The following is a 21,494-nucleotide window of genomic DNA, read 5'->3' as shown; positions in this document are numbered from 1 at the left end:
GAGTCCGGGAGCGAATTCGCTCCCGGACTCAGCTCAAAAGCGCCGATAGCAAGCGTGGACAAGCCGTTCCTTGCCGCTTGCTATCGGCGCTTTTGAGCTGAGTCCGGGAGCGAATTCGCTCCCGGACTCAGCTCGAAAGCGCCGAGAACCAGCGTGGACAAGCCGTTCCTTGCCGCTTGCTATCGGCGCTTTTGAGCTGAGTCCGGGAGCGAATTCGCTCCCGGACTCAGCTCGAAAGCGCCGAGAGCCAGCGCCCCCCGGACCCCGAACCCGGGTTTGGGGGGCTGCTTAGGAAGCCCTCCATGCCGGCAGCAAACAGCCACGCCGCCCCCAATCTTCGGCTCCTCGCTAGCGCTGTGGGAGTAAAAACACCATCTGCACATGCGCAGATGGTGTTTTTACTTCCGCAGCGCTACTTCGCGAAAACCCGCTCATTGCGGGGGGTCCTGGAACGGAACCCTCGCAACGAGCGGGGGATCACTGTACTTGGAAGACTAGGTAATATAGTTTCACTGTAATATAGTGATTTTTTTAAAAAAAAAGACTATGTTTTTTGCTTACATTTTCTACAAAAGGTAATGGGGTGATATAGAACCATGATGGTGAACCTATGGCAATATGTGCCACAGGTGGCACATAGCGCCCTCTCTCTGGGCACATCAGCCATCACCCAGTTAACCTTTACCAGGAATTCATGTGCACCTCCCACTGGCCAGCTGATTTTTAGATATTTGCTGCACATGCGGGGAGGTTGGGAAACATGTTGGAGATGCATGTGCAGGTGTGAGGTTCATGTGTGCACGCGCAGGATTCATATGCATGCATGGGGGCTGGGGAATCATGGGAGTTGCAGCATCTCCCCACACCCCTTTTTTGGTCCCAGGAGGCTGCAGGAAGGCCTGCTAGACCTGAAATGGGATGGAGGGTTGCATGCATAGGAGTGGGGTGCATGAGGGGGTGTCACACACTCATTGCATTATGGGTGTTGGCACACATTTGTGCTGTCATGCACATGCGCTCTTTCAGCACCCAACAAGAAAAAAGGATAAATAATATTTCCAAACACAATTACAACAATAACCAATCAAACCCTTAAGTGGAAGAAATGTGTTTCTAGGAATTAGTTTGTTTTTAACCTGGAAGACTGAATTTCCATAGTTTAATACCTTTTTGTGTGCATCAGTTAGAATAAGATATATCTTCATTGGGCTGTAAGAGGAAAAACAAAGAAAACAAAAACAAAAAATGTTTGGCCTTTATAGACCCCGTTAAATATAAGAAATGGTTGAATGCTTATAGAAAGGAGCCTTTTATTTCCTCAGATATTCGGCTAATAAAAAGATAAACATTAAATATATAAGTCTGCAGGGAATGGGATGTTCTCATTAGAGCTAATTATAATGGGATGCCTCTGTTTTATTAGAAGGGGTAAAGTGCCTAAATAAGGTCTGGCCAAAGAACAGTAAGTGTATCCTACTGTTCCACTGAGAATACCCATATAAACTATGGGTCAAACATGGCATATTTGTATCTAGGGCTAATTCCCTCCCTCTCAAGTATTCATTGAGTCTTTGTCCACATTTTTGCAGAAAGTCAATCCCAGAGAATATCAAAAACTAGTGCTGCTCCACTTCTATCCATCACTTTTGAAATAACAGGTATGTAATTCACCCTGAGGTTCCAATTAAATATCTTGTAGTATTCATTTCTCTGTAGATGAAAAGACTTTGGGGCTATAATTACAGGCCATCAAACAATTTCTCTGCATCTGGTTAGGGTTAGACTTTCTCTGCATCTGGAAAACTTGGGCTTTCAGTTTAAAGAGTTCATATTATTAATACAAATATTAAAAGTGCGTGCAATTACACTTCAGCATTGAAGATCCAATATGTTGGATCCGTTCTGGAGACTTCACCTACAAAAAGATATTGACAAAATTGAACGGGTCCAAAGACGGGCTACAAGAATGGTGGAAGGTCTTAAGCATAAAATGTATCAGGAAAGACTTAATGAACTCAATCTGTATAATCTGGAGGACAGAAGGAAAAGGGGGGACATGATCGAAACATTTAAATATATTAAAAGGTTAAATAAGGTCCAGGAGGGAAGTGTTTTTAATAGGAAAATGAACACAAGAACAAGGGGACACAATCTGAAGTTAGTTGGGGGAAAGATCAAAAGCAACATGAGAAAATATTATTTTACTGAAAGAGTAGTAGATCCTTGGAACAAACTTCCAGCAGACGTGGTAGATAAATCCACAGTAACTGAATTTAAACATGCCTGGGATAAACATATATCCATCCTAAGATAAAATACAGAAAATAGTATAAGGGCAGACTAGATGGACCAGGAGGTCTTTTTCTGCCATCAGACTTCTATGTTTCTATGTTTCTATGCACAGATTAGGAAATGTGTTGTTTGTTTGGCTTATTTGTTGTTTATTTATTTTTTGACTGTATATTTTTTTGTTTTGTCTTCTTGTTTGTTGTTTGTTTGTCTGGCTTGTGGCTTGTTGGCCAAATAAAGATATACTTTAACAGAAGTACATGTACAAAGTGAAATAATCCAAATAACATTCTGAAGTTGACATTCTTCACATGTTGCAATTCCAGATCCATGAATATCCTTCTCTCCTTATAATGCTTACTGCCACAATCCACATTCTTTAAAAATGGCACCACACCAATTTGTCTAGGTTTTATAGACATTTCTGAACTTTCCATAATGCTGAGGAATGAGTTCTAACTTACTTTGGTACTAATTCGCTTCCTCATGCTGTGTGTGCATTGTGCACGCATGGTGCCAAAAGTGCTGCTTCTGCTCATGTGCAGAAGCCAAATATAAAATGGCGGCACCCACAGACTGATTCTGACAGAACTGGCTCTGTGATATTTTCACTGGTTTACTAACTGTTCTAAAGAAGTGGTAAGAACTGATAGGAACCTACCTCTGACAATGCTGAGTGAATTTAGCCTAATAGAATTCATTGGTTATCTTTCAACTGGATAAGATTAAAGACAGAGGTTGGTTTCTTGAGAAGTTACTTTCTTGACTTTTTTGTCCCCACCCCCAAGCAAAGGTGTTTTGATGTTTACAAACAAAGCTCTTCATATTTTGTCTTCTCTTTTATAGCTTCTAAACCTGTGGATTGGAAACTGTGCACAGGCCCTACTCCCAGCACTACCCAACTGTGCCACATGCCATGTCCTATAGAGTGTGAGGTATCAGCTTGGTCAGCTTGGGGGCTGTGTACCTTTGAAAACTGTGAGGACCAGCAAGCCAAAAAGGGTACGTACATTTTCTGAGTGTTATTTTTGCTGCATACTTAGTGGAGGCAGCTTAATGGATCCATAATTTCTTATGATTTCTTTTCTGGATCTTCTCATAATTCATGGTTTTTATAGTTTCTCTTTCCATTTATTTTGATAGACTGTATATCTCCATGAGTTGTACTACACTTTACCCAAACAGTATTTTCATAGTTGTCTATGAAGATCTACTGCTAATAAAGAAATGCCACATTCCGGAGTTTGGTGCAACTAATCCTGGTGAATTGTAACATTGAACAAATACAAATTCTTAGCTCTAAGCCAGTGTTTTTCAACCAGTGTGCCGTGGCACACTAGTGTGCCGCGAGACATGGTCAGGTGTGCCGCGAAACTCAGAGGGAAAGAAAGCAAGAGAGAGAAAGCAAGAGAGAAAGAAAGCAAGAGAGAAAAAGAGAGAAAGAGAGAGAAAGAGAGAGAGAAAGAGAGAGAAAGAAAAAGAGAGAAAGAAAGAAAGAGAGAGAGAGAGAAAGAGAGGGAGGGAAGGAGAGAGAGAGAAAGACATAGAGGGAGGTAGGGAGGGAGAGAGAAAGAGAGCAAAAAAGAGAGGAAGGAAGGAAGAGAAAGAAAGAGGGATGGAGAGAGAGAGAAAGAAAGAGGAAGGAAGGGAGAGAAAGAGGGAGGGAGAAAGAAATAGAGTGAAGGGGAGGAAGAGAGAGAGAATTTTTTTGTCCAAACTTTTTTAGTGCCCCCCCCCAAGCTCAATGTGCCCCAGGGTTTCGTAAATGTAAAAAATGTGCCGCGGCTCAAAAAAGGTTGAAAATCACTGCTCTAAGCAATAATTATTTAAGTTCCTCTCTAGGATGAGAGCTTGTCCTTTCCAATTTTGGAAGGGGAAATTTAAAAATATCTAGATTTTCTGTAATACCTCCCTAGGACAAAGGGACTGGGCCATAATTGAGAAACATATAAGAAAGCAAATCAACATAAATATTTCATTAGTTCTTTTGTGACAACTATTCCATAGGAATAAAAAGTCTATGATGGGAGATCGAGACTTTCCCTCAATCTTCCTCTGGAGAAATCCAATTGTTTTAAATTCTAACATCATGAAGGCAAATCTGTGAAATTTTTTATAGCAACAGAGAGAGGTATTACAGAATTGTCTTTGAGGTGCCCTGTTAACTATTTGAAAATCATTCTGCTCTCATTATTAGTTGAGGGTTTTTTTTTCATTTGCTGCTGCTTGTAAACTATTATAATCTCTACAAATCCCTTTGTATCCTCCTTCAGTATTTATCATTCTTAATCCTCTTTCTTTCTATTCTCTATCAGTGTTATACCTTTACAATTTCAGGTTTTCAAAATATCCTTCTCTTACAAGATGGAATTCTCTTCTTTCCCTTTTCCTCATAACAACCTAAATGTTGGTTTTCATGCTTTTTATTTATTTATTATTTATTTATTATTTAGATTTGTATGCCGCCCCTCTCCGCAGACTCAGGGCGGCTCACAGCAAGATACAGCAATTCATGACAAATCCAAATATAATTTAAAATATTTAAAAAGATTTAAAAAGAACCCCATTTACTAACAAACACACACACAAACATACCATGCATAAATTGTACATGCCCGGGGGAGGTGTTTCAGTTCCCCCATGCCTGACGGCAAAGGTGGGTTTTAAGGAGTTTACGGAAGGCAGGGAGAGTAGGGGCAGTTCTAATCTCTGGGGGGAGTTGGTTCCAGAGAGTCGGGGCCGCCACAGAGAAGGCTCTTCCCCTGGGGCCCGCCAACCGACATTGTTTAGTTGACGGGACCCGGAGAAGGCCCACTCTGTGGGACCTAATCGGTCGCTGGGATTCGTGCGGCAGAAGGCGGTCTTGGAGATATTCTGGTCCAGTGCCATGAAGGGCTTTAAAGGTCATAACCAACACTTTGAATTGTGACCGGAAATTGATCGGCAACCATTGCAGACTGCGGAGTGATGGTGAAACATGGGCATACCTAGGTAAGCCCATGACTGCTCTCGCAGCTGCATTCTGCATGATCTGAAGTTTTTTTTTTATCCTGCAGCATATTTTTCCCCAAAAAATCTATTTACTATAAAACTCTAGTTGTTGTGCTCTTTAATTAGGCTAAACAGTGCATTATAGGTCAATAACTTTTGAACCAAAGTAGCTCATCTGGGCTAATGTAACAGAATGTGTCCGGAATCTGAGATACTTAAACCCAAAAGAATGAATTTGAGAAAGCTGTGCTGTTTCAATGCTGCTTATGGTAGCTGATACTTCATCTTCAGTTGCAATGTTATTTGACAGTTTTCCAACCAGGGTCACAATCCCTTACTTCCTCCACCACTCTCAGTGTTGCATATCTGTGCATAGCTTTTCTAGTCTATGATACTCTCCTTCACAATCACTGAGCTGTGCTGCCTCCCCATGCATCTTCCTTGACACATACAGTACTTCATATGCACCAATGCACACCCTCCCTGACCCATGCAACACTCCTTTGCACACAAGCAACTTTAGGTACCCAAACAAAGCCAAAGAGCCACAGCGGCACAGAAGTTAGCAGTTGTGTGGGCTACTTCTGCTGACCTCTAGGTACCTGCAATTTGGCAGTTCAAATCTCACCAGGCTCAAGGTTGACTCATCCTTTCATCCTTTGAGGTTGGTAAAATGAGGATGCAGATTGTTCAGGGCAATATGCTGTCTCTGCAAAATGCTTAGAGAGGGCTGTAAAGCACTGTCAAGCGATATATAAGTCAAAGTGCTATTGCTATTGCTACTCCACTGACTGCTCCACCCCATGTGCTAAGCCTTGATCAGAGCAGCACCTCTCAAGCATCCATCCAAATGCCATGCATTCTTGATTTGTACCATCCCCCACATACCATATCTGACCTGCATGGCACCTTTTAACACATCCCTGTGATTCCACACATACTTTTTATTCATGTTATTCAAGTTACCTGAGGCCTACTAATTGTATTCAAGCTTGTTTTAGAATATGGAAAATCCCTAAACATTGATTATATACTTGAAGTATCACAATTCAAATTGGATTAAACTCAGGAAGACATAAGGAACAGATCTTCCCTTAACCCGATGCTTATTAGGTTATCTAGAACATAAGAACATAAGAAGAGCCATGCTGAATCAGGCCAAAGCCCATCGAGTCCAGCATTCTGTGTCACACAGTGGCCCACCAATTGTCATTGGGGATCTTGAGCAGAAAGAGAAGGCAAAACCCTCCCTTTCCCTTGACCCCCAACAAGTGGTACTCAAGGGAATCCTGTCTGCCTTAACCAACATAGAGGCAGCACTTGGACATCCGTTTCAATAACCATCTATATGCTTGCCATCCATTAATCTGTCTAATCCTGCCTTGAAGCTATCAAGGCTGACAGCTATCACGACCTCTTCTGGAAGTGAATTCCATAAACCAATGACCCTCTGGGTGAAGAAATATTTCCCTTGATTTGTCCTCACTTTCTTACCTATGAGCTTTAGGGAGTGCCCCCTTGTCCTAGTATTGTGTGATAGAGAAAAGAATTTTTCTCTATCCACATTTTCTAGCCCATGCATGATTTTATACACTTCGATCAAGTCACCCCTTAAACGTTGTCTTTCAAGGATGAAGAGACCAAGAGAGATAATCTAATTATCTCTTTTTTTTAGCTTTTTCCACAGGGCTGTTGTGAGAATTAGTGAAGCTAAGCGATTGATTTATTGCTTGTCAATAATAAGGGAAAATTGTGTCTTCTATGATTGATATATTATTGGGATTGGGGGAAGATAAACAATGATATGTTTGCCTTCCTAGTTGTATGATATCATGCAGTTGTAAGAAATAGCTTACCATAACCGCCCCGAGTCTACGGAGAGGGGCAGCATATAATAATAATAATAATAATAATAATAATAATAATAATAATAATAATAATAGCTATTTGTAGGAATTGGGGATGCAAAAGAGATAAAATCAACATTTTTGTCTTATGTATAAAACCAAAATAATTGTTTCTTATTTTGGAAATTTAAGGTTTTAAATTAAGAAAACGTCACATCAAAAATGAACCGACAGGAGGCACTGGCAATTGTCCCCATTTGATTGAAGCCATCCCATGTGAAGAGCCTTCATGCTACGAATGGAAAATAGTGAGCCTGGATGAGTGTATTCCAGACAATGAGAAAGATTGTGGACCTGGTACACAAGTTCCTCAAGTAGTCTGCATAAGCAGTGATGGTAAGTTGTCTAGTTAGCATCCTGCATTCATTGATTAGAGTTCCCATCTATTGCATGATAACTGAAGTGAATCCAGACACAGGTAATTTAGAACGGTACTTTTATTCAGCTCAGAGAGAGAGAAGTGACAGCTCAGCAAGGCAAGTGACTTTTGCGAGTACCGATCTGCTTTGCCTGGGAGAAACCGCTTCTTTTATACTTTTGCGGTTCCCGCCAAAGCAAGGAGCAGGTGCGTCTGAGCCAATCAGGAGCGACTTCCTGACTCAGGCTCAGACAGCGCTTTAAACAGGAAGAAACTATTTACAGTTGAAACAAGGTAGCCATTACGGACACAACACCCCTCCCTCCTTAGTTTGGATACATCCATTAGGACAGCCATGTGACAAAATCATCCAATCTGCTTGGTCTTCGCGAGGATCGCTCGGACCTGCGCAGTTCAGTTATGTCCTCACTCTCGATGGTGGATGTTGGCTCGCTGTTACTCTCCCGGCGCGACTGTGGCCTTGCTTGTGCGCCGGCCTGTTGGCTGCTGATTTCGGAGGAGGACGATGGCTCGGCGTCGCTGGAGGACTCCCCTCGTCCCGATAAGTCCAATTGCGTGTTAATTAATTCGGGTAGCGTGTTATCGTCTGTTGAGTTGGGAAAGGCCGTGTTAGCGGTTTGTTGTAGAGAATTTTCTGCGCGTTTACGTATGTGGTCAATGTGCCGCTTCCACATTCGACCATCTTCCATTTTTACAACATATGTCTTTGGAGCAGTTTGTTTAACAATAATTCCTTTTTTCCAGTTTACACCCCCATCAAAATTCTTAACAAATACATTTTGTCCCAAATACATTTCTCTTTCAGGTTTTACATACATTTGGTTATTTTCACAGAACCTTGGGTGTAACCTATCTAGTGGTGACCTTAATTTTCTACCCATTAGCAACTCAGCAGGGCTTATGTGCGTGTGCGAGTTTGGGGTGATGTGTTGGGTTAACAGAAATTGGTCCAGATTTTGTTGCACATCCCCAGGGCCTGACCTACGTAAGGCTTCCTTAGCCACTCGAACGTAACGTTCTGCCAATCCATTAGCCCAGGGTGAGTAAACTGAGATGAGTGCATGTCTGACTCCTAGGTTGTCTAAGAACAATTCAAACTGTCTGGCTGTTAGTTGTGGCCCATTGTCAGACACTAGGATATCTGGGCAACCATGGGTAGCAAACAGTCTGCTCAATACCTTGATGGTGGCACACGTGGTTATGTTGCTCATTGCAATGATTTCTACCCATTTAGAAAATGCATCGACTACAATTAAGAAGTACTGTGACCCCACTGGCCCTGCAAAATCGATATGAATTCTGGACCATGGTCCTGCAGGTTGCTCCCACTCTGCTGGGGTTGTCTTGGGGGGGTTTGGCCGTGACTCTTGGCATGGGTCACATTTGGCTACCCAGTTCTCAATGTCTGCATCTAAACCTGGCCACCATAAATGTCCCCTGGCTAGGCCTTTCATCCTGACAATCCCAGGATGGCCCACATGTAACATTTTGAGTACCTTTACCCTTAGGGTTTTAGGGATGATCACTCTATCCCCCCACAACAAACAACCTTTTACATATGACAATTCTAAACGTTTAGTCTTGAAATCACACAATTCAGGTTACAACGAGTCATTTTGCCAACCTTTAAGTACACAATTTACTACTTGTTTTAGGAGGGGGTCTTGCTGTGTGTGTGTAGCCACCTCCTTTGCAGTAACTAGCGGTTTGTCATCTAGTTCTATCATCAATACATCTGCAGATGGGGCAGGGTCTACTACTAATTCTGCCATAGGACACCTACTGAGACCATCTGCGTGGTTGATGGTTTTACCCCCTTTATGGATGAGCTCGTATTGGTATCCTGAGAGGAAAAGGGCCCACCTTATTAGTCTTGGGGACATAAATGGGGGTGTAGGCTTGTCGGGGGCTAAAAGTCCCAGTAAGGGCTTGTGGTCTGTAACCAATTCAAAACTCCTCCCAAAAAGGTAGTTATGAAATTTCTTCACCCCTGCTACTAAAGCTAGAGCCTCCTTATCTAGCTGGCTATAGTTCCTTTCGGTATCTGTCATTGTTTTGGAGAAGAAAGCAATTGGAGCCTCTGTATTATTTGGCAAGATGTGAGCCAACACCCCTCCCACGCCGTACGGGGAGGCGTCGCACGTAAGCCTGATGGGTAATGAGGTGCTATACTGGACTACCACACTCTTAGAAGTCAACAGCTGTTTTATTTGAATAAAGGCTTCGTGTTCAGTTTTCCCCCATGTCCAAAGGGCTTCTTTCTGGAGCAAACGGTGTAGAGGCTCTGCTACTGTTGCCTTCTGTTTTAAGAAAACGGAATAGAAGTTAAGAAGGCCTAGGAAGGCTTGCAATTCTGTCTTATTTTGTGGCTCTGGGGCTTCTCTGATGGCTCTCAGTTTCTCGGTTGTGGGGTGGATACCTTCTCCATCAATTTTATACCCTAGGAATTCAACACTGTTTGTCCCCCACACACATTTGTCTGGTTTAATTCTTAGGCCTTTGTCCTGCAACCTCTTAAGTACTTCCCTTATCCTTTTGTTTAGCTGTTCCTGGTTTTCCCCTGCGATTAAGATATCATCAAAGTAGGGAATGGCCCCTTTTATGCCTGCTAATAGGCGTTCCATTATACTTTGAAATATGCCTGGGGCTATGCTCACTCCAAACTGCAGTCTGGTACATTTAAAGGCACCCCTGTGGGTTACAATTGTTTGCGCTTTTGCTGTTTGTTCATCGACTGTTAGCTGTTGGTAAGCCTGGGCGAGGTCAATCTTTGCAAACCTTTTCCCTTCCCCCAGGGAGTGCAGGAGTTGTTGTACAACTGGAATGGGGTAAGGGTGATGTTGGAGAGCCTTATTTAAAGTAGATTTGTAGTCAGCGCAGACTCTTAAGGAGCCATCTGGTTTTAAAGGCGTGACTATGGGTGTCTCCCAGGGACCCTGCTCCACTGGAACCAAAATGCCCTGGCTTATGAGCTTGTCTAGCTGCAGATCCAGTTTGGGAAGGAGCGGGAGGGGTTCCCTGCGTTGTTTGTGTCGAATAGGCGGAATCTTTGGGTCAATAGAGAATGAGATGGGGGGCCCTTTGTAAGTCCCCAGAGTGGGGCTAAACACTTCGGGGAACTCTTGTAGGAAATCAGGCATGCTATTCGAGCTAATAGTACAAACTCCAGAAATTTCAATTCCTAAAGGTTCCATCCATGCTAAACCCAGGAGAGAATGCTTAGCCCCTGTAACAACAATCATAGGAAGGGTACATTTAACATCCTTAAACACAATTGGTACATTCAATTTGCCCAACACAGAGATTACCCCCCCTTGAAAATCTCTAATCACCAATGAGGTTTGCAACAGGTCCTCTTTAGATAGGTTAGGCATATATAATTTGAGCTTCTCCCATGGCATGATGGTGTATTTAGACCCCGTGTCCAGTTCCATGGAGCATGGTTTGCTGTTAAGCAATAATGAAATTACAATTTTGCCCCCATTTTTCGTTGCCGTGTTATTCACGGAAAATCTAGAGTTACCTTTTGAGTAGTCGCGGTTAGCGGCTGAGTAGTTCCTTCGGTTTGAAAAGCGGGAAGGTCGGTTTTCTCGCGGCTGGGGCGCCTGGTGTTGGCCTCGTTGAGGGCGCGGTGTGGAGAAGGTTTCTTCTGGTGCCGATGCTCTGCAGGCTTCGGCAATGTGGCCTCGTCGGTTGCAGCGGCGGCAAATGGCATCCTGGAAGGGGCATCATTGGCGCTGGTGGTTTCCCCGGCAGCCGGCACAAGGGGCTGTGTGGTGAGGAGCTCTGTGCTTTCTCGGCTGGTCTTGCAGCAGGAGGCAGTTGTCCTCATTTTGGGCTGGTGGGCTGAGGTCGTCTGATCCCTCGGCGCGGTGAAAAGCGGAGTCGATCTTGGCGATGACTTCTCGCCGTTCGTTTTCTTTCAGCTCTTTGGCCGCGGCGTCGGCGACCTCTGCGGTTTGAGCTAATTTGATCACGGTTTGTAGCGTTGGTTCGTCTTCGGTGAGGAGTTTGTTCCTCACTGAGGCGTTTTTCATGCCGAAAACTAGGGCATCGGTGAGGCGAGCTTCCGGGTTGTCAAACTTGCATTTGGCAAGCACCGTTCGAAGCCGCGTTGCGAACTGGTTGATCGATTCCGTCTCTGTCTGGGCCATCCTCGAGAATTGGTGCCAGAAAACCATAGCTGGCTTCGTGGGCTTGAAATGACCCGCGAGCTTGGCTTGTAGGATGTCCCAAGCGACTGTTCTTGCTGGCTGTGGGTCTGTGAGAGTCTGGGCGAGGTTCCGGATCTCTGGGCCGCAGTAGTTTAGAAAAATGGCCCTTCTTCGGTCGGCGTCGGCGTCCTGTATGCCCGCAGCTTCGAGGAAGATCTCGAAGTTGGCCACGTAGTCGTCCCAGGAAGTCTTCTCAGGATCGAAGAATTCGGGAGCCCGGCCGATTTGTATGTTGCTCATGGTGCAAGCGTGGTTTCTTTCTTCCGTCGTCGCCAGTGAAGTGAATCCAGACACAGGTAATTTAGAACGGTACTTTTATTCAGCTCAGAGAGAGAGAAGTGACAGCTCAGCAAGGCAAGTGACTTTTGCGAGTACCGATCTGCTTTGCCTGGGAGAAACCGCTTCTTTTATACTTTTGCGGTTCCCGCCAAAGCAAGGAGCAGGCGCGTCTGAGCCAATCAGGAGCGACTTCCTGACTCAGGCTCAGATAGCGCTTTAAACAGGAAGAAATTATTTACAGTTGAAACAAGGTAGCCATTACGGACACAACAATAACCATTTATCATGTTTGCATTTAGGGTTAGATAATTCTATTTTTACTGGGATCTGATAGTCATCAGTTCATCCTCTGAACAGAAAAACATTGGGAAAGAAATTATCCTAGGAGATTGTTATAGAGTTACTATGAAGATATAGAATAAGGATTGAAGGTCTGAAATGACAGTGTGTTGAAGGAAACAAGTTTCCTTCAGTTGTGATGTGCACCTCTGGACTATGGATATGTTGTTCTTCTATCTTCTTAGTCTTTAATCAATAACTGTAAATTAGAAATTTGGTGTGATTTAGAAATACATTGATTGTTCGTGCTTTAAATTTAACATTAATAGATTTTTCTGTTTTCAAGAAATGAAAGCTGGATAGACATTAATCTAAATCTTGAACCAGATATGGGTGAAATATCTTTGGCAGAAATGAAGCATTTATGCTGATGTCATGGTAGTTTGATGGTTGGTGGGGTGCAACTGATTTTTCTGAAATAGGATATGATCTGAGTTTTCCACTCATTTATCTTAAATAATGTGCTTTTATCCAAGGCTAAGTTCTTATCAAGGTGTTTGAGTTTATTTCTCATGGTCTCTAATGGAAGGGAACTTGAAGAAAGAAAAAGAAATCTCTGTTTCAAATTTTATATAATTAAAATCTGTTTTAAAAAGATAAAAGCAAAAGGGAAATTTTGTGTAAAGATTTCTTTGATTTTATTATTAAAAATTCAATCCATTTCAATTGAAATTATGTTTCAAGTAAAATTATCTGTTTCTTCTGAACTTAGCCCCTGATAGTTACAATAGGACCTGAGGCTAAAATACTGTAACAACAATGCAATCCTTCCCACTTTATTATTATAATTAATTTACCATAATGGCTACTTTGTCTTCAGTACAGTTCAAGAGAATTCCATGGAAATTCTTCAGTTCACACAATCCAGGAAGGAAAGGGAAATTACTTGATTATTTTCAGCTTTTGTAATCTGCCTCAATTGGCAAATTCCAGATAAAATGCAACAAAGAAAAAAGATAACATAAAATAATCATTATGTTTACATCCCATCTCTGTTTTGTACAATTCACAGTGGCACATATAATTCTCTTTTCTCTTCAGAGCAATCCTGTGAGGTGGGTTGGATTGAAAGAAAATAAATTTCATCCATCCTTCATGCCAAAAGCAGGGCTAGAATTTACAGGCACCTCAACTACTACATCAGGGTCTGTAACCTTAAACCAGTGATGGCGAACCTTTTTTTCCTTGGGTGCCAAAAGAGTGTGCGCGTGCCCTATCGCACATGTGTGAGTGCCCACACCCACACCCACAATTCTATACCTGGGGGAGGGCGAAAACTGCTTTCCCTGCCCTCCTGGAGGGCCCTTTAGAGGGTGGAAATGGCCCGTTTCCCAACTTCTAGTGGGCCCAGTAGGCTCATGTTTCGCCTTCCCTGGGCTCCAAAGGCTTCCCTGGAGCTAGGGGAGGGTAAAAATGCCCTCCCCATCCCCCTGGAAGCCAAAAATGCCCTACCAGAACCTCTGTGTGAGCCAAAAATCAGCTGGCTGGCACACACATGCACATTGGAGCTGAGCTAGGCAATGACTCATGTGCCAGCAGATATGGCTTCAAGTGCCACCTGTGGCACCCGTGCCACAGGTTCGCCATCACTGCCTTAAACACTCAAAGAGCCATTTGTATCCATTTCCCACAGAAAAGAAAACGTAGGGTGCCACAAAACCTGGGTGGGTGTAGCCAACTCAATGTCACTCACTCCTGCCCAGTCACATTACACACCCAGACTTGCCTACTCAGTTTTTGTGGCTCCCAGTGTTTTCTTTTCTATGTGAAACAGGCATCTCCCTCTTTCTCTGTCTCTCTTTCTCTCTGTCATCTTTCTCTCTCATTCCTCTCTCCTCTTTCTCATCTCTTTCCTTTCTCTCTCTCTCTCTCTCGTTTCTGTCTCTCTGTCTCTTTCTCAATCTCTCTACTCTCTGTCTATGTCGCTGCCCCTCCTCCCCTCATGTGTGTATGTGTCTGTTCCCTTTTGAACTATTTCATGGCATTGGGCCAGATTGCCTATGGGACCACCTTCTTCCGCATGAATCCCAACGACCAGTGAAGTCCTACAGAGTTGGCCCTCTCCAGGTCCCATCAACTAGACAATGTCATTTGACGGGGCCTTGGGGAAGAGTCTTCTCTGTGGCGACTCCAGCCCTCTGGAATCAGCTCCCCCCGGAGATTCATATTGTCCCCACCCTCCTTGCCTTCTGCAAGAGTCTCAAACCTCATCTATGCCACTAGGCTTGGGGTGATTAGATCTTAGCCCCCAGCCGATGAATGTTACGTATGATTGTTGTTTGAGTGGGTGTGATTGGTTTTTTTTAATAATACTGGATTTTATAGATTAGTACACTTAGTTTTAAATTAATTGGATTTAGATAATTATATTGTATTGTTCTCCTTTTTATGTGTTGTAAGCCATCCCATGTCTTTGGAGAGGGGCGGCATATAAATCCAGTTAAATAAATAAAATAAAAATAAATAAATTTCCCAAAATAGATAAGGGTTCGGTTTGGGTTCTTCCCCCCTCCCGCAATGTTGTTTTTCTTCTTCTTTGAATGCTTTTTACCATATGATTTTAATCAAGAGTCATTTCAGGCTCCTAGATAAATAAAGATCTTTTGTTCCCCTGCTGAAGCTCCCTGTCAGCTAAAACCATCACTGGCTGACCCGCCCCTCACTCTCCTCTCCCAGTCACTCCTCACCTGGCCTGAGAAGGTAAGGGCAACTGCGTGGCTGTTCATGTCCAATGACACAGGCACTTCTTTCAGCCCTTGTTGGTGCTGCACATATCTTGGGTGCTCGGGGCGAGGTGCAACTTGTTTTCTGCCTAAGAAACTGGCCGTGTGGTTGCAGCTGATGCTCTACATTGTAATGGCTGTCTCTCCCATTGTGAAGTGTGCTAAATTTAACTGTACTGTACAAGGCACTGCGAGAGCAGCGAACAGGTGGTGAGAGTAGTGGCATCAACCAAAGCTGGGCCAGTGTCTCAGGATGAAGAGAGAGTCGTGCGTCTCCCTAGAATGACCAAGGCACACGCAGCACCAACAAGAGCTGGAAGAAGGACCCACAAGACAGAATATAGAAATAGAGTATCTATGAGGGAAGTGGTAAAATAAAATCATAATTAAGTCCACAGCCGTACAATCCAATCTTACCCCACTTTTATGTGTGATGCATTGTAGATGCCACATCTAATTCCTTGTGCTGCACAAGCAGCAGCTTGGCGTAAAGGCTGGGGTCATGAGCATTTCTGATAGTAATGCTGTTGGATGGTCCAACTGTCTGTAAAACACAAGTGATTGAACAAATCACTGCCAAGCCAGAAGCCTTGTAAATGCTTCAGACAGGTTGAGGCAAAAGGTCACTTGGTACATATTTAACTGTTCTGCCAATGTTTATAATGAAATTGGGAAGAGGGAATTGAAGTTGATTAGTCGTGCACACAGATTTGTAATGGAGTCTTATGCGGCGGCTCCAGATTTGACTGAACAGTTGAATTGGGTCTCATCCAGGGAAATTAAGAATGCAGTTATAAGGTTTATTTTTAATGTAAGTAGCTACGCACATATATATGCATGCATACATGTATGTAAAGGGAAGGAAGGAAGGAAGGAAAGAAAGAAATATAGGCAATAGATAATATAAATAAAGTACAACAGAATATAATCATTCCTTATGTAACTAATTTTTGCTCTAAAACAGGAATGCCAAACTCATGGTCCACAGACCAGATGTGTCACACACTGGCCATGGCCATATCCGATTTAGCGACGGGGAAAAGTAATGATACATCACGTGACAATGCCATGATGATGCACATTTGAAACACCTGCTCTAAAAGATGATGCAGGAATCCAAAGCATATTTATAACCTTTCTTCATACAAGTGGACAGTTATCAAAATATTACAAATCAATTTTAAGCATGAAAAATGAGTGGTTGGAAGAAAAAGAAAATTTGAAGAGACTATCAAAGACACTCAAAATACAAACTTGAACTCTCTTCTGCTTTTGAAACAGCAATGAATAAATATTTATTAGATTCTTGTCTCAGTTAAATAACTGAGATAATTTATGTCACAATATGTCATTTCCCTCCCCCACATAAAGACTTGGTGATATAACAAAGAAGGAGAGGGAGAAACTTAATTTTTCAAAAATGAACATTGCAAAATAGGAGTTTTGGAGAAGGAGAAGATGCCTTGTAAAACATCTGCCTTTTGCCTTGCAAAAAGTTAGGGAACTCTTCCCCCACCCCAGTCACAGTGTTATGATTTGGTGCTGTGGGCAGCAAAGATATGGCATGTAGACAGACACAGACACAGGATATATTGACTTTGTATTTTGCAGGTAATTCTGATGTCCGACTTTTATAAAATAGAACTATCTAACACAAACCTTTAGTATTTAAAAGGCCTTGAATGCAACCCTACTAAGCTTTTAAAAAGGTAAACATAGTATTTTTTTAATGTAAAAGAAGGTAATTATTAAATAATCTCCAATTATTGATTGGAGAATAATCAAATTAACTCCATTTAAATCAATTGCAAGTAAATATAAACGAACAGAACCCCCCCCCCCAAAAAAAAATGTGCCATTCTACTTTCGGAATATAAAATCCTATAAGTTAAAATCCTACAAGCTAGGCTCCAGCAGTACATGGATTGAGAACTACCAGAAGTACAGGCAGGACTTTGAAGATTCAGAGGAACTAAAGATCAAATTGCCAACATACGCTGGATCATGGAGAAAGCTAGGGAGTTCCAGAAATACATTTATTTTTGCTTCATTGACTGAACCACAACAAATTTTGATAAGTTCTGAAAGAAATGGGAGTACCAAACCATCTTATTTGTCTCTTGAGAAATCTATATGTGGATCAACAAGCAACAATGAGAATTGGACATGGAACCACTTGATTGATTCAACATTGTGAAAGGAGTCCAGCAAGGCTGTATACTGTCCCCCTGCCTATTTAACTTATATAACTGTATTGGGTTTAGTGGTTGGTGAACATTTCAAATGGACTTTGGATTCTAGTTAGATTGCCATTTTAGTGAATCAGTTTTTTTCATTGCATTTTCTACTGAAATGCAGCTTTTGGAAATATTATATAATGATAGAAACCACAGATACCATCTCTTCATCACCTCTCCTATTGATTTATATTTTTCATTCATCTCATCAAAACCAGTATTAACTGTACCTATTTTTCTAGTAATCTAAGTTTAATCTTCCCATGTCAGTGACACTCATAATTTCAGTTATGAATTGGCTTGGAGAATGATATATTAATTATAAGTCAAGGTGAACTTCAGCCTTTTATTCATAATATTAATTGAGCTTCTTAAGAAATGGATGAGAGAAAAGGCTCTATGTGTAGGTGTAACTATTCAACTAAAGAATAGGCGTATGAATATGTAGATAAGGTTTTTCTCTTTAACACTTATACTAATTCTGATTTTGTTTATCCCTATAACTATTTCAGTCCTCCTTGCCCAATACTGTCAGTTTATTGTTATTTTATATCATTTTCTTGTGTACTGAAACTAAAAGAGAATGAATAAAATAGTAGTCTTTGATATTCTTGAGGTTTGTTCATACCATACTTTTAGTAAAGGTAGATGTTTGAATACAATTGTTTATTAATTTGCATGAATACATTAAATACTTTAAAACATGTTATTTCTGTCTAATATCCATCATCTATTGATATAGTAATTTATTTTACACCAACTCTGTTTTTTCCTCCATCAACTGTCAGATATCACACATTTTGAATAGCATGCTTATTCTTGAAACCATATCATTTTTTGCCTATTTCCTAAATGGCAAAGCTCAAAATAAATAAGTGTTGTAGAGTCTTCATTGGAAATGAATATATTTAGTCCTTCGTGTTGCTGAAAGAATTTTGAGATAGCTATTATAGATTCTTTCTATATATTTATGAAAGGGAGATAATTGCCCTTCTTTTCTTTTTGTAATTTTTTATTGTTTTTTAAAAAACAAGAAACAACACACACATAAAAATACAAAACAAAACACAACAAAAAAGGAGCTACAATCGCTCTGCTCAGAATAGAAGTCTACATAGTAAGAAAAGAAAAACTTTTGTTGATTAGATCTAATCAATGAATTGCCCTTCTTTTCATTTAACCACATTCAATTCCTTTATGCCAATAACAACCTTGTGGAAGCAGCTTTTTCTGAACATTTTCCAGAAAGAGATGGTTAAATGGTTAGAAAGAGACAGAAGAGAGAAAAAGAATGAAATGGGAAAGAAGCTGAGAGAGAGAGTTGCTAGTGCTATTTTCCTTCACCACCCCTTCTATTTTGTCTTTTTCCCTGAGAAATCAGAGATAATCAAAAAGAACGATTCCATCTCTGATGTCCTTTCACAACTGTGATAGGTCACCATAGCTGGGGGAATTGGTTTGAAATTCAGCAATCAGATAGCTATTGACAAACAGTCCTTTAAGTTTAGAACATATGCTTTAAAATGCACAGTTTGCAGATTCAGGTCAATTCCCTGGAAGATCCCTCTAGAAATTTCAGAGCACTAATCTCTTGCATATGCAGATAACTAAACTGGATGGAAATATTTCTGTATTGTACTGGGGAAGCTATCCTTTCCTTTCAAGTCGAAGTCCTGTTTAGCTCTTGATGGCTTTACATGATATATATTCTGAGGCTTGAGACTGTGTGCAAATTATCTGTGTTGATATCTATTAAGGAGTTTGCCTAATTGCTGCATGTGATGCAGTGCAGCTGTGCAGGGATATAAGGAAAGTGGTAAAGCTTGATTCATAGTCAAGCTTTCACTGTGGGCACTGCAAAGGATCTTTACTTAAGAAGCTTTTATCTGAAGTGATCTTGGTTTTGTTACCTCTTCCCAGAGCTAGTAATGCATGTAACTTAATGAGATTACACAGCAAGGCTTTAAAACCAAAACCTGATATAAGACTCGGTCAAAGAGATATATGTTCTTTTAAGTGTCATTGTAATTCTCAGCCTGTTTTTCTGCCTCAAGCTTCTTCACAGCATGCTGCAAGAAGCTAGTATTTTAAATCACAAGACGGGCACTGCTCTATGGTTAACTTCATGGTTTTATCGTAAACTGAGCCTATAAAATAGATCAGCATCTCTCTTTTTTCCCCTGCTCTCTGAATCATTTAATGTATTTGAAATATAATTAGCTGGGATATTATGTTTAAACCTGAGGTCTCTTATTTTACAATTAGGCTCAAATAGCAGTGTCTGAGGGGGTGTTGTGTATAATTAGGGATGAGCATGTCTATTCAATTTGTTGCAAGGAAAGAAGCCATTACATAGCCATTCAGACAATAGTGAGATAATAGATTTATCCTCCAGCGCTCCTGTTGAAAGCTTCTGATTGCCATTTCCTTCCACAGTACAGGGTAGCAATTGGAATTTTAATCCTGGTTGGAGCAGGCAGGAAGAAGACCTGAGAGTTACCCCTCACCATAAGGGGCTTTGATGAATTGCTGTTGTTGCTATTCCTGGTTTTGTCACTGAAGCTACATTATTATATCATTCCAATTTGCGGACAAGGAATGGTGCTAGTATTTGTCATTCTGGTTTTTTATATTCAGAGCAGCTACAGGGATTAGTAAAAGAGGGGGGGAAAGCATCCTCTTTCTCAATGCTGTTAATAATTTTCATCTTATGAATATTATTTGGATAAAGGTGTTTCACTAAAAATTAATCCATGCTGTGTTAATCTTTCTGAATAGCAGAAAAAAATACAAAATCCAAGATTAAACAATATTATCATATGTCTCTTTTTTGTCTTAAAAAAATGAAAAGCCTGTGATAAGTGTAATACTTTTTATTTATTCTATTCATTATTGATTTAGAAAACATAATTTCTACTCATAATTTGCTGTAGGTCTTCTATTGACATAATTATAATAGTAATTTACATATTTATTGCAGGGATAAGCATTGCCCCCAAAAGTAAAAAAATAGATTCCATGTAAGAGGTAGGATATCAAAGTGATAAAAGCAACAAAATAGGGCAAATCCCGCCCATTTTCTATCCCTGTTGTAATGTCATGTCCTTAAGCAGCGGATGACAGAGTTTGCAAGGTACTGTTGCATGTATGTATGTATGTATGTATGTATGTATGTATGTATGTATGTATTTATTTATTTATTTGATTGATTGATTGATTTGATTTATTTATTTGATTTTTTTTAATGCTGCCTGTCTCCTTAGACTCAGGGCGGCTTACCACATGTTAGCACTTTTTAACAGCCAGCATATTGCCCCCACAATCTAGGTCCTCATTTTACCCACCTTGGAAAGATGGAAGGCTAAGTCAACCTTGAGCTGATGATGAGATTTGAACTGCTGACCTGTAGATCTAGCAGTCTGCTTTTCTCATGCCAATGAAATCAGAATATTCTACAGACACTAGTAAATTACAGTAGTACACCATCATGCAATATGAGAGTAGCACTTCGTTATAGCTCAGTAGTACCCATTATAGAAATCCTTTTATTTTGATATTTTGTGAGATAGCATTTTGGGTAGTGAGGGTAAAGGTCAGGCAGGTGTGGAACAGAAACAAAAATGGGTAATTAAAAAATGTCAGCTAATGCCAGCTAATGAAAAGAATCACATATCATTTAAGATTTGACCATCCAATTAATAAATGATTATCCCACTTACATTGCAATAAATTGTTGCATTAAATAATATGATGATACCATAGAAACATAGAAACATAGAAACATAGAAGACTGACGGCAGAAAAAGACCTCATGGTCCATCTAGTCTGCCCTTATACTATTTCCTGTATTTTATCTTAGGATGGATATATGTTTATCCCAGGCATGTTTAAATTCTGTTACTGTGGATTTACCAACCACGTCTGCTGGAAGTTTGTTCCAAGGATCTACTACTTTTTTAGTAAAATAATATTTTCTCAGGTTGCCTTTGATCTTTGCCCCAACTAACTTCAGATTGTGTCCCCTTGTTCTTGTGTTCACTTTCCTATTAAAAACACTTCCCTCCTGAACCTTATTTAACCCTTTAACATATTTAAATGTTTCGATCATGTCCCCCCCCCCTTTTCCTTCTGTCCTC

At 41.0% G+C, this 21,494-nt stretch overlaps 1 protein-coding gene across 1 annotated transcript in view; it reads left to right on the top strand.

Moving 5' to 3' along the window:
• Window positions 1-21,494, top strand: part of THSD7A (thrombospondin type 1 domain containing 7A) — a 367,936-nt gene that overhangs the window by 226,803 nt on the left and 119,639 nt on the right. The window contains exons 10-12 of the mRNA XM_070730018.1: window positions 1,590-1,658; window positions 3,136-3,291; window positions 7,320-7,523. Of these exons, the coding sequence (XP_070586119.1) occupies window positions 1,590-1,658; window positions 3,136-3,291; window positions 7,320-7,523 (429 nt within the window). The remainder of the gene's footprint in view (window positions 1-1,589; window positions 1,659-3,135; window positions 3,292-7,319; window positions 7,524-21,494) is intronic.

The sequence above is a fragment of the Erythrolamprus reginae genome, chromosome Z, assembly GCF_031021105.1.
Source record: "Erythrolamprus reginae isolate rEryReg1 chromosome Z, rEryReg1.hap1, whole genome shotgun sequence".
NCBI classification, from domain to species: domain Eukaryota; kingdom Metazoa; phylum Chordata; class Lepidosauria; order Squamata; family Dipsadidae; genus Erythrolamprus; species Erythrolamprus reginae.
This window is presented reverse-complemented; position numbering and strand designations above follow the sequence as displayed.